This window comes from Perissodus microlepis, chromosome 1, assembly GCF_051167445.1.
Source record: "Perissodus microlepis isolate ML-2025 ecotype Zambia chromosome 1, ASM5116744v1, whole genome shotgun sequence".
Taxonomy (NCBI): domain Eukaryota; kingdom Metazoa; phylum Chordata; class Actinopteri; order Cichliformes; family Cichlidae; genus Perissodus; species Perissodus microlepis.
In genome coordinates this window covers 7,303,874-7,317,842 of record NC_140461.1, presented here as the reverse complement: position 1 = coordinate 7,317,842, position 13,969 = coordinate 7,303,874, and the positions used below count along the sequence as shown (strand labels likewise).

Here is a 13,969-nt window from a genome sequence, read left to right as displayed (position 1 = left end):
ATGAAAAGGCTTTTACTGCTAGTTTTAACCAAACTTGCTGTGTTTTGCTGAAAGTGTCCTTAAGAGTATGCACAAGTCAAATTTCAGGTTTTCTGGAAACAGTAACCAAGTTTGACGTTCTTAAGATACAGCAATAGCCAGGGATTGCAAAAAATTTCAAGTAAAGAAAAAGTACACCACAAATATTAGAGGAGAAAGAAAAGCCAGATTCTCTTACAAGCAGCTTGATGTGCCAGCTAGATATTTGGCAAGAGTTCAGGAGGAAAGCTGTCTGGAACATTGTAAGACTTGTAGCTTGGACTGGATTATTTATTTTTTTTTTTTCTATTTTTCAAAAGGAATATATTACTCTGTGAAGTTTCTTTATGTAACACTGATGCATTTGATTTCCTATAAACTCACAACTTTTCCCTGCTTCATCTTGTGGGAGACTTGCCATGCAGTTGGTTTACTATCAGCTCAGCTACTGAAGGCATGGATGCAGCTTTTGGTAGACGAGGCTTTACTCTGAAATGTTGCTGACTGACAGATTCCTCTGCAGCCATAGACTGGAGTGGCTCTGCTTATTCCTGGGTTGCGGTCTAAGTCATCGGCTTGTTCTAAATGCCAGATGTTTGACTGCAGGAGGGTATACACACAGTGTGCAGGAATGTGGGGTCGCCAGCAGAGGGAGATGTAACCTCAATTGCGTCACTGGAGCTTCTTCTTCTGACCAATTTAATGACCTGTCATTTGATCCTTTTGAAATATCCCCTAATTGCTATGATGAGGAGGAAATCTGGAGTCATGCTGGTGTTGAACAAACTGCAGAAGAAGCTGAGGTGAAGAATGGCCTGAAGACAGAGCCTCAGATGTTCTTTTAAGAATGCTAAGTTACAGTTTTTGAATTCAAAAGCATTTATGGCAATCGAGAACAATCACAATAATAAGCCACACTTATTTATTCAACTTATTCTGTAAAAGTGTAAATAATTAGAAAAATAATTCAAAATAACTCAAGTGGGTTAAAGTGTACATGAAATATATTTTCAGTGTGTTCTAAAACTCAAGGCAGCAGGAAGCAAAAACACCTGACTGCTTAACAGAATGCATGAAATGAGATGCGTAAGGTTAACAAAGTAATTAAAATCAAAAAGAGTGTGACAGTGTTTTGACGAGATTCAAGCTGTTTAGACTGCAGATAATTTAGTCCTGGATGATTCCGTTTCATATTTTAGACTTAGCCAATCTGCATGGTGACACTCTGACCCATAAAGTTTATGCTTTTCTCTCCTCCAAACTGCACGTCAAAGCAGACAAAAACTGTTTTCATCAACAGCTGTGAGTCTGTTTGAAGTGTAAAGAAGTGTAAAATATTCAAGATAAGAACACGAGACAAATTTAGATTAGATTTAGGGTTCGGTTTTTTTTGTCTTTTTCCAGATGTGTAAGAGAGAGTGAAAGCTATAATCTCCTCTTGTTGAGGATTTTTAATCCAACAGCTTTGTTATTTAGACAAAACCCATAAGTATCATTTAATGTGACATCACAGTGAGGCTAGATCAATATGATGGACCCATTAACTTCTGCTTGTGTCCTTGCTTTCAGTGTGTGCTCTGTTTAATTCCTCCACTCATCCGAATCAAAATAGATTATAAGGAGAATATGGAGGAGTTGTTGCATAATTTTTTGTGTACTGGAAACCTTTCCTGGTAAAGTGCAGTTTCAAGGCGAAATATGTCTTTGATTAATCACTGCACATGACAAATGACCCTCTGGTGAATGAGAGAGCAATGGTCTGTAGAGACATTTTCACAATGAAATAAGAGATTCTAAGGGTATCCTGTAGTCAGTGGTTAAGGTCATGTGACGGAATAGCTTTATTCCTTTATTACATTTTAAAATGAACTCTTACATGGATGTACACAGTTTTCTGTCTTTACAGTGAGGAACAATGGTCAGCCAAGACTGAGAAGCTGTTCAGGGAATCACTGTGTGTTTATACACCACTCTGCATTTAATTATTATTTGTTATTAATCTCTGGCTCTATTTCCCAGGGTGTTTTTGTCCTGTCTTCATCCACTCACCCCCAACCGGTTGCGGCAGATGGCCGCCCCTCCCTGTGCTGGTTCTGCTGGAGGTTTCTTCCTGTTAAAAGGAAGTTTTTCCTTCCCACTGTTGCCAGAGTGCTTGCTCATAGCGGGTCATACGATTGTTGGGGTTTTCTGTTTTCTTTGTATTATTGTAGAGTTTTTACCTCACAATACAAAGCACCTTGAGACTGTTGTTGTAATTTGGTGCCATATACTGGTAAATTGAATTGAACTATTGGTTGCAGCAGAATAATATATGAACCCACCAAACAGAACTTCAGAATCAAACATCATGCTTTCTGTTTAAAAAAAATAAAATGCCATTCAGCAGCCTCCTCGAGCTATGAGGCACCAGGTGCTCTGTGAACGTTTCAATTAGGGCCGAGCTTCATTTGTTTGTGGCTACTGAGATTCACGCCTTTGTGCTGCTGAACAACTACAGCCAAGTAGGTCAAAGCTGGATTCTCATGTAAGCAACAACCCACCGACAGCAGGGACTTCAACACATTTGCATACCATCCAAATATCGTTCAGAGGGTTCTCAACCTCAGGCTTCCTTCCCAGCAGCATAGATTTGATTACAGAGGCAGCGGGGGATTAAACTTTCTTACTTTGATTTGTGATTTATCCTATCTGTTATGCTTAATTTTTCTTAATAGCAATTTGTGATGAAATGTGCAAATACAAAAGATCAGAAGCAGGTTCAGGACAATGTTTAGATGAGTTTTTGTAAGCTTTTGTCCAGCTGCTTTTATAATTTCAATATACAGTTTTTTCTTTTCATTTTACACTTTTTAGGTCTGTTAGGCGTGCCACATATGAAATATGCCCATGTGTACACGCATGCACACACACAAACTAGTTCAGACCTCTATAGTTACTGTTTTTTTCTATTTGCACTTTTCTATTTGGTGGTTTGGCCTTGTTCTAGGACCTCCATGTCCTCCCACACACAGTATTATAGAACAGAGCAGGCGTCGTTGAAATCTTGACGTGACACTGAGTAAATCAGAAACAGGATGAAAGAGGAGCTGTGCCAGAGCTGGGTTACAACGCGGCTTGTGGATGCAAAGCAACTATAGGCAGTGTTCATCAGCTTTAATATCACATCCTGTCTGCAGTTTGCCAGTTGGATATTTAGAAGAATCTCAGCTGATTTTTTTATACTGGCACTGAGATCAGCTGATCTGCCAGAATTGCTAGTGAGCTTGATTTCTTGGCATTCTAAATTATTCTTTGTGTGTACTCATTTTTGATCTTATCAAGAAACTCAAACATATTGCCTTTGAGCTCGTTTGGGGAGTTAAAAGAGAGAACAGCTTGAGCAGGAGCTTAATGTGCTGCAAGAAATAATAAATAAGGGTTTGGGCGTTTAGTGTCTTTATGTCCACAAAATGGCTTTTCTGCTCTGAGCACTCAAAGCGTTTTATACAACTCGCCTCATTCAGCCATTCACACAAGCACTTTCTTCTATACTAAGTGCTTTCTATCTAACATTCACACACATTCATACTCTGGTGCAACTCGGGGTTAATATTTGGCATGGAGAATGGAGCAGAACCATCAACCTTACGATTCGTGAGTGACCTGTTATCTCCTGAGCTACAGCTACCCCACCATAGCCCTCCATGGTGTTCTGTTCCTATATATAGATTTTTGTTTGTGATTGTGCATACATATGCCATGCTGGCATCTATCATATAACATATCCATATTGGATTAATCTTGATATTTAAGAGTTTTAACATTTTACAAACTGTATGTCAGAGATGGTATTGGCAAAAAAAGCTTGAAAAAGGTGTAGTTACACCCAGAAGGTGCTCACCAGTAGGGGGTGTTAAAACTCAGCAGCTTTAATTGATGTTGTTGAATAACGTTAACTGAAGGAATAATGCTCCACTGTCATCTGTCATACAGTAACAATGCAATGCTCTGGATGGCTGATTCATACAAAAAGAGAGAGGCATTCACAGCCTCACAGGGAGAGAGAGAGAGAGAGCAAAGGCATGAGTCAAACACAGTCAAGAGAGAAGTTGAGACGACAGAGGAAAAGAAAAGTATGGGAGGGAGGTGGGGAGAAGTGAAGGAGGGAGGAGTAGAGCTGGAGTCTGGTGGAAAGCTGCTTCTGTGGCCAGATGTGAAAAGCTTAGCAGACTGCTTCAGTTCTCCTCAACAGTGTTTCTCTTGGATTTTTTAACCTTCTGTTCAATAAAGCAGCCCTGGATATTTAAGGGAAAATGTACGAACGACACAAGCGGAGGTATAGTCTCTGTGCCAAAGGGGAGAGAGCTGTAGACGTGGTTTTGATTAAGGTAGGCTACCTATCGGCGCTTTCAAACAAAGTCGTTTGGTGTGGTGATCCCACTACTGCCACAGTATTAATGCTCATTTGAGCTGAAGCTTTGAAAGCATAGTTAAGTGCTCCAGACAGATAAAATGTAATGGCTAAAGCAATAAAAGCAAGGTAAGGCGTCTAAAGCAGAACTTAATTCATAAAAGTAAACCATAAAACAGAGGCTAAAGATAATAAATGACATTATTACCTAAAACTAAGCCTGTGAACCAGATACTTTTGGAGTGATTTAGCAGCGTAAGTCCTCAGACAGTTTGAAGGCCTCATCAGCGTTCCCCCTTAAAGCTATTCAGAAAAGATATTTATTTAGAAAAAGGTAATCATAAGCATCACAAAGTGCTTCAGCGTGTGTCGGCAAACCTGTAGTCCTCTGCCAGGGATGTTGTGACGGCTTTCGTTGTGTTGCTCCCTGGGAGATGATTGCATGGTTGTTGATAGTGGCCCTCCAGACACAGAGTGCTGATTATTTTGGGTGGAGTGTGGTTTCTGGATGTTCGCTGCATGTGTATGCTGTATGCGACACAGAGACAGATGCCTGCGCTCTATCCGTCTCTGTGGAATAAACTGTGTATGAAACTTAATGAGGCTCAGACAGTTTAAGGTCTTTCTGGGGTTTTTTTGGTCAGCTCAGTGGGTACTTATCTGGCAAACTAAAGCAGAAGATAAAGTTGCTGAAAATGTCTCGCTATACCCTAACTTCCCTCTCGCTCAGAGGTGCCCTTACTGTGTTGTAAAGGTTCTGTGTTAAACCAAATGTAGCGGGGGTTCGATGGAATCTTTCTAAATGAGATGTTTATAGCTCCCAAAACTTGTGCTATTTAAAGCCCAAAAGGCACTTTCCCTTCTCTGCATATATAGAACCTTTTACAACATTTTTCCACTGTGGAGTTTCTCCTTGCTGCAGCTCAGAGACTTGTGCACTGTTGATCAAAGCAATAGGAACTTATGTAACTAAAATCTTAATCATAATAGATCCCTGTTTAGTAAAGACAAAGAAAAACGTGCTTCTTCTAAGTTTTCGCTCGGACAGAGTGAGATATTACCAAAACCTCATATCCCAATATAACTTATTTCATATTGTTTCATATGTGATTATTTTTGTTTTTTTATTTAGAGCATCTGGAAAATGTTTGACTAAGAATGTAACCATAACATTTTAATGTATAAAATATAGAACAGTTTTCAATAAGTGTTCAGTAAACGCTCTAAAATTCGTGGCGTTATCCGTAGTGACGCACATAGATGACCCTCACGCAGTCACCGCTACTCAAGAGCTTTTTCTGAGGCCTCTAGCTTCCAATTCTGCTCTATGGTTATCAGGACAATAGGCATCTATTGCAGAGTGAAGTGCTCAGATGAAGTGCACCATTAACATCATACAGGAATGAGTTGTTTGGCTCGTCCACATATCTGTTGTAACGTTGTGTGCTGCGTTTTTGATCTCATCCTCTACTCTGGCCTGACACTCGTAATATAAACAACGCAACTTGACTTGTGTAAAGCATTTTCTGCTGGGCATTGTGTACCTGGATTTGGGTTTTTTGACCAACAGTGTAAATTCAGACCATATCTTTAAAAGTTTCCACTGTTATCTCCTTCCATCTTTGTAAGTATTTAGCGTGCCTCACATCAAAGCTGATTTTAGCGTTTGACATTCTGGTTTATTTTGAGCACCTAAGGGCTCTTTTTTTGCTTCTTGTTTGTTAGCTCTCTCGAAGCTCTTTCGTGTGATTCTAGGTGGCGGGAGATATTTGTTGTGTTGCAGTCAGCATCCATTATATTTTGTCATATTACACAGCCCTAGATGTCATTGGTTAGCGGTCACAAGTGGAGGAAACTCCATCAAGGGACATTAGGTGACTGGTTTGATTTGTAAGCAGGGTAAGTACCAGCGATTTTTTTCAGATAGAACAAAATCAGGCTTTTCCTGTCAAATCTCAACTAGTAATGAGAAAATGATATTCACTAACTTATCGATCTAGAGATAATTTCTAGATACAGACTCGGGGAAAGAATTTCACAGGCTGTAAAAACTAATCTATGCAGCTATTTAGAGTAGATGGTAATATATTTACTCAAAAAGCATGGTAAAGTCTGTCGTCAGCTGGTTACTCAGCTGTCAAACATTGCAAAAATAAGTGAAATTACGATGTATCTGGTTTTGCTGTTTTTTCCCTTTAAACTGTTATACCCTCACTTTGTCTGGTTCTTTATTTTAAATAGGTTTCTGTTTCAGAGTTTCAGTTTTAGTCTTAATTATTATGTGATAAAGGCAAATACTGTAAAGTCATTTAAAACTGTTTGTAATTGTAAAATTGAACCAAAATAGGTGTCAACAGACTGTGATGAGCCTCGTTTTATTTAAGTCGCACTTAGCCAATGACTCAGCTGGACTGTTTCCTATTGGTTGATGACTATAAACTATAATCTAAACTAATAATCAGTTACTGATGGCTGGACTATTAATTATCGTGCATAAAATAAACTAGTAACTACGCAGCAGTGGGCGTTTGATATGGGGTATTTACTGTCACAGTGTCTGCTGGTCGTGACATCCAGACTCAGGGCAGAGCAGAGGAAAATCAGTGAAGAGACTTGCTCTGGTATATGTAACACCTCTCTTTAGTCTGTTGTCACTTTCTAAACTTGTTCCAAATGTCAGCTCCTCTTTACCCCGGAGGTATGAAATAGCAAGGGTGTGTGCAAGTGAGTTAGAGAGAGAGAGAGGGAGAGGTAGAGATATGATGGTGTGGGAAAAAGGCTGCTCTGGGCTAACGGTTTCCTCTGGCCTCAGATGGAAACAGGCATTCGGCCAAATGACTTCATTCCAACCAGTGTTTCACATCCCAGCATCTTTGCTGGCCTGGAATCACAAAACACATCATCACTCCACTTACCATCTACAGTAACTGTGAATAACCCTTTATACTAACATAGTACTACAGTAAATATACCCATCAGCCATAAACGATAAAACCACTGACGGGTAAAGTGAATCTTATTGCGATGTTCTGCTGGGAAATCTTGAGTGCTGGCCTTCAGGTTATACTTCTACCTAAACATTACTGCAGAACAAGCACACCCCAGTATGGCCCCAATGTGCCATAAATATCCAGATCTTGAGCGAGCATCTGCAGGACCCAAACATTCAGGCACCAGATGCCACATACTCCTAAACCATCTGGGTCCAGAGATGGGTAAGAGCTGCCTTGTGGCACAAGGGGAACCTCCAGAATAACAGGCTGGATGTTTAATGTTTAATGTTTAGGCTAATAGGTGTATATTCTGTTGTACTACACTCTTGGTTTGACAAACCCAGATATTTCTTTATTTGGGCTCTTTTAGAGCATTTGTGATGTGATTTAAAGATACGAAAAGTAGCTGTTCTATTTGTGGCACCTTCTTGACCCTTTTTATTGCAATCTTTTTATAGCGTTAATCACAAGATCATTCTATGAATGGAACAATTCATAAAAGTCCTTCCAAGGTGAACCACAGAGGAGATTCATCCACGGGTTTGCTGTTACCAGGCCTCAGGGATGAGACCATGTATACATGCTGGACTGGATACAGTCATTCATTCCACCATGGCATCCTTCAGTGCTGCAGAGCCTCACTGGCCGCCTGCCTGTTTAGAAACAAGGCAGCCGTCCAAGTCCTGCGTGCCCCGGCGTATAGACAAACCATCCCGCCTTTTTATTTTTAAACCAGATGTGTTTTTACTGGGTACAGTTTAGATTCCCTCGGCAATACGAATATGCTCTGTGTTGTTCAGAATCGAGGCTGCCAGCTTTCAGACGGGGGACCAGTTCCTGAATGGCTAGCTGTTTAGCAGACCTGCTAACTGCTGATTTGATAAATGTGTGATTTCTTCAACTGATTAAATGAGTGGCTGCTTTACTGGCTGAATCATTGTGCGTCTTGGTTTATATCGAGCATACTAACCACATCGCCTGCCACATTTATCCATGGTGCGTCTGTGAGGAAAAATAAACACATTTTTTATGTGCGCATGCCTCTGACTTTTTCCCTCCTTTTTTATTTCTCATCATTTTTATGGCCTTTAAATTGCTTCTTGGTAGTATATTGTTGCCTTTGAGTCGATGTTTTTCTCAGTGAAACAATCATAAAAATGACTTGTCCTTAAGCAAATCAATGACTTTTGTGCAAGCATTGTAGCTGCTCTGCAGTAGGCATGATGGAACTGAATTAGAACATATGAACTGAGAAGAGAAAGAAGTTGATGCTGTGACTGAAATCGAAAAGGCTTTTGTTTTGTCCAGACTGAGCTGTGTGCACTCACCTTTCATACCTTAGCCTGCAACACACTGCCAAAAAATAAAGGAAATACAGCAGTAATATTTGAGTAATATTCGTGTATTAAAAGGAGGAATTTGCACACACTGTATCACTACTTCTTAGGTAAAGTATCCACTTCATACTTCATCATACTTAAGGGTTCAGTTCATTTTATAATTAGTGCCAAAACACACTGTGGAGTAGAGTATTAAAACACACAGAGCTGCTTCTCTCGCCTCGTTGAATTCTTTGTTCTGAAGTTGTCCTGCTGTTCCTGTCCTCTGCTAAGGGTCGAGTCTTGTTGTCCTTTTTTTTTTTTTTCCCTTTTTAATTTTTTGCAATCTCTGGCAGTCATTTTACCTCTGACCAGAACCTGTGTATGCATTTATGTGTCCACGTTCGTCTGTGTTCGTGTGCGTGTGCTGGCGCCCTCTGTGACCAGCTAGTCTTTCCTCGTCAGCGTGTTTGTTCTCTCTCAGCGGGCTCTGTTTGATATCTGAACACAGCTGTGAGACACGAAGAAGAAGTCTGTGTGTTCTACGCATGCATCTGTGAATGTGGGGGATTTTGTTGTGTTCATGTGAGACTTGATGAGGGGTGGGGAAAGGAAGCATAAGCAAGTGTTTGTCATGTGGGTGCATGCATGCATGATGTAGGTGCCTGTACATGGGGCCAGTTGGTATGCAATTAGTTGTCAGTGTCTTTGTCGGAATGCAAATGGGAAGATCAGACGTGCCACTCCCAGGCTTGGAAAACAGAGTGCAGTGTTTCTCTGCTTCTCAGTGGGCTCCTCAATAGATAGCACAGGGTTAGTTTTATAAAAGCTGAGATCAGCTCCCTCACGATCAAAGTATTCTGGGGGTGGGTTGACCTTGTTAGTTGGCTTGGACTCACTTATCATTCTGTGTTATATGGGTTTTTTGTTTTTGTTTTTTGTTTCAGTCTCTCTTCTCTTTTTTTCCCCTGAGCATTATATTAAGTCTTGTTTAGCTATGACTTCTTTTCCTCTTTTTGTTTTTAATAGTCTCTTTTGTTACTTTGTTGCTTATGACTCTTAACATTTGCGATGAAACGAAATGCCTGGCTTCTCCAGTGCATGTTGTGCCTTTGGGAAGCATAGTGAACCCCAGCGTGTGTGTACTTGACAGTTATGGGACGAGGAATTGGGAGGAGGCGTGACCGAGGTGAGTGCCTGGGGCCAGGCCTTAGCACATCCTTAAGTGTCTGAAGTAACTACTTGGACCACCACCAGCAAGGAGGGGCCATCAGGGTTCAGTAACACTTGGATTGGGTGGCTGTCAAGGGCTCAGGCCCTCGCAGTCTGAACCTCAGTCGAAAAATCTTCTGCTTCCTTGGATGCTGGTTTGGAAGCTCTAGGATACTGTAACGGGCATTTTTCAGCCTCTGCTTGTAATTGCAAGCAGATACTACTTCTACTTCTTACCTTTGAAAAAAAGTGAGACAAGCTGTTTTAGTCTGCTGCCTTTGTCTTTATTTCATACTAGCTGCTAGCTAAACACAGACTTGATCTTATCGAACAAAAAAAAGTAAGTTGTTCCCCTTTTTTGTTTTTTCTACTCTGATAACTGGCCTGTCCATTTGAAGGTATTCAGTTTTTGCCATTACAGAACCACTTTTACTTGTATGATAAAAACTACAGCATCCATACAGTCACAGTGAATTAAGCTTGTGGGGGACAGCTGTCTTTGATTCCAACAATTCCTTCATCAGATGAACATTTGAGGTCTTTAGACTAGCGACCTGTTTATACAGTTCCTTCAGGTTTCTTTGCATGAATCTTAAAGTTTACAGGGTCATGCTAAAGCGTGTTGATCCGAGCTTGCTGGGGCTGGGAGTTAAATGTTAAAGTGAGGAGGAAGTTAAAGAAAAGAGGAAACAAATTATTGAAGGAGGTTGTACAAGCATCTTATTTTTCTTCTTATAGAAGATGATATCTGTAAATGACAGTAGCTCCAGTTTACTTCAGAAAGCACTTGACCCTTTAAAAAAACTGCATTTTCAATCAGCATGAGGTTTGTAATTATCTGAAGCGTCTGGGTTTGGTAATCTGGCTTTGTTAATAAATTGGTAATCAGATTTTAGTTGCCTTGTGACTTTGTATGAACCACACATTGAAAGTCAAAGTTCATCATCTTTAGCTAGATATAATTGATGAAGTTCATTAAAACACAATGAGCTTCTCTCTGACTCTTAGTTTCACATTCAGTGCTGTCAGTCAAATCTGCACAGCTTCGTCCGAACTGTCGAATCTTTTGTGTTGCCTGCAAAGATGGGAGGGAGGGAGTCTGAGGCTTTTGTAGCTAAAACCAGCTCATATACACACACACAAATGCACACACACATATACACAGCTGTTGTAGAGACCACAGAGGAAGCGGAGCCACAGCGCTGCGTGTTCACAGCCAGCCACAGAGCTCTGACAGGCACTGTGTGTGTGTGTTGGTGTCAGTGTGACTGTGAGCGCTGAAGGCTGAAAAAGTTGGATCTTTTCAGACAGTTCCTCGGGGGGGGGATGGAGATAGAGCCCGAGTGTAGTCACTAAATCCTGTGAATACTCTTAAGACCGCTGTTATAAAGGGTGTCTTATCGGTGCCTCCCATCCTGTGTTCGGAGGAACACTTCCTAACAGACATGCTGGTCTGCATCATTATTTCTTTGTGGGTGATGATCACATGTTGCTGAGAGTGATTCAGTGTCTTCCTGTTTCTCTGTAGATCCACCGAGACAGAGAGACGTCGTTCCATCAGCCTTGCAATACTCAGCACTCAGGTAAGAGTTACTGGCAGCTCCTGCTGCTCTAAATTTTCATGTTAAAATTGACAGAATGGGTATTTTTAATTTCTTAATGGTTATCTCTGTTATGACTTTTTCTTTGGTTCCTTTTACAGCAATCTGCCTGACATGGGTACTTTGCTGTTAGCAAGAAATGTTTTGCTCTTGGGTCGTGTGTGGATTAGTGTTAGCACTGATTAAGCCTGTATCCTGTTTGAAGTGATACTATGTTTCTCTTTGGCCTGGTTAAAGTAGCACTGACATCAAGTAAGATTGTTACATTGTTTGAGACTTGAGAGCAGCAGTTTGTTTGTGAACTTGTGAAAGTAGCTTTTTCTTTGTCCTAGTTTGATCTACTCAGATGACCTAAAACACCAACTTTGACAAAGATAAGATTTTGTTGCCTGATATCGGTATTGTTAGAGCCCGATCTCGTTCTATTGTTTCTAGTCTGACATTAAAAAAAGTTTCCACTTACAAGCCAAATGGTTGAGTGGTTAACCTGTCACCCAGGACACGTGCCCAGGCTGCCTTTGCGCTCTAATATTCTTGAAACCACACTTTTAAGTGTCTAAGTCTGCTGACACTTGGAGATGTTATGAGGCTACTTTAAAAGGTTTTTAAGTAACATCGTGCAAATGAGACTTTGAGTAAGTAGAAACATGGGCTGTTGACTTGATGTGTTTTGCCAGCATGTGCACACACAGATGATGAAAAGTTAGATACAGAACAGATGGGGACCAGTGACCCTGATTGCTGTGAAAAGGGCCAGAACATGCACACTCTAATAAGATTTTCATCTCTGTATCAACAAGGGCTCATACTGATTTAGACAACTGCTGTTAGGAAAGAAACACTGAAAACCCAAATGAGAAGGAAGTGTCGTCATATAGTTCGTGTTGTCTGTGGGACTGTTGACCAATATAGGCTAGACTCACTGTGTATTATATTTGAATGTTAAATATAATTGTGCTTACAAATTAGGGCTGCCACAAACGATTATTTTGATAGTCGACTAGTCACCGATTATTTTTGCGATTAGTCGACTAGTCAGATCATCATCCATTGGACGTAAAACATACAGCTTATTGCACCAGCAGCATCTGCTCTTATATAACTATCATTAGCTTACAGCTTTAAGTGTTTAAGGTATGTGCTAACTAAAAATAAAGACAATATGATAGTTTATTAAATTTTAATGAAATTTGCAGATTGTTTCGGTGAAGTTTAATAAACTCCTTGCTATCTAAAATATAACAGGACACCGGAGTATATTCTCGAGCATCTCACACTTCTGATAATCAGCTGTCTGCTTGACGTTTATTCAGTTGTGTAAAAACTATAACTTTAATCTCAGCCAAACCGATTTACCCAGGAACAAATAAAATACTAAAAAAAAAAAAAAAGCCAAACAATAACATTTTTAAGTTATCTAAGTGACTTATATATGTTTAACCTGAGTAGCGAAAGTCCGCCGGAGTTTGAAAACGATTTGCCAGGAGTCCGGTGTTCTCACGGCTCTAGTGAGCCTTGCCCCCGGCTAGCTATCGAGCTAGTGGGTAACAGACGTCTCCGAAAACGTCGGAGCGCTTTTGAAAATATGTGGTGTCTTGATAAACTGAGCAGATATTTGAGGTTTACACAGCTACATTCTCGCCTGAAAATATGTTAAACGTTTATTTTGTGACCCAGAAAGAATAATAAGAGTAACATTAAAACTAACTAGCTGCCGCCATTGTTGGAAACTGAGCTGGGCTGCGCTATGAATTCTGGGACACAGCTTCTTCTTCTTCGGTGTTTAACGGCAGCTGGCATCCTTGTACATGCAGTGCTGCCATCTTCTGTTTCAGTCCGTTATTACGCTCTTAAATCCTACTACTTATTCCTGCGTCTTTTGTGATCTTACAAAGCTTAAAATGACGCGTCGACTATTAAATCAGTCGTCAACGATTTTGATAGTCGACGTAATCGTGACTAGTCGACTAATCGTGGCAGCCCTATTACAAATAAGGTGATGCTGTGCTTTATATTTCAGTAAAGTCCACAACAATATTTGGTGATATCCCAGTTGATCGTGTATGAAATTTCTGGAATTGACCCCAGAAATCATTTAATGTTAGCGTAGGAACACTACTTTTAAAGGCTTAGACAATTTCCTTCTAGAAGGAAGTCTCGCCACCAACTTGGTAACACATCAGGGCAGTTATTTTGGCAGTTAACAGACAATGAGAGCCAAATCTTTAATTTCAGTCGTCAACTTCATTAAGTACATTTTTACAGAATTGCTCGTATGGAGTCCCACCTCAGATATGTTAGAAATGCTTACAAAGTTTAGTTTCTCCAGAAGGTTTAACACCCTTATTGTCCCTCCGTGTTGCACTTTTATTTCAAATGTACAAAGTTATATGACCCTACAGCATCAGCAGTAAGATCATTTAGTATTTTCACTTG

General features: G+C 40.3%; 1 protein-coding gene across 5 annotated transcripts in view; it reads left to right on the top strand.

Annotated features, from left to right (window-relative positions):
- akap13a (A-kinase anchoring protein 13a) overlaps positions 1-13,969 on the top strand; it is a 120,770-nt gene that overhangs the window by 48,007 nt on the left and 58,794 nt on the right. For all 5 annotated transcript variants that reach the window (XM_084928366.1, XM_084928375.1, XM_084928359.1 and 2 more), the window contains exon 10: positions 11,461-11,515. In XM_084928366.1, the coding sequence (XP_084784492.1) occupies positions 11,461-11,515 (55 nt within the window). The remainder of the gene's footprint in view (positions 1-11,460; positions 11,516-13,969) is intronic.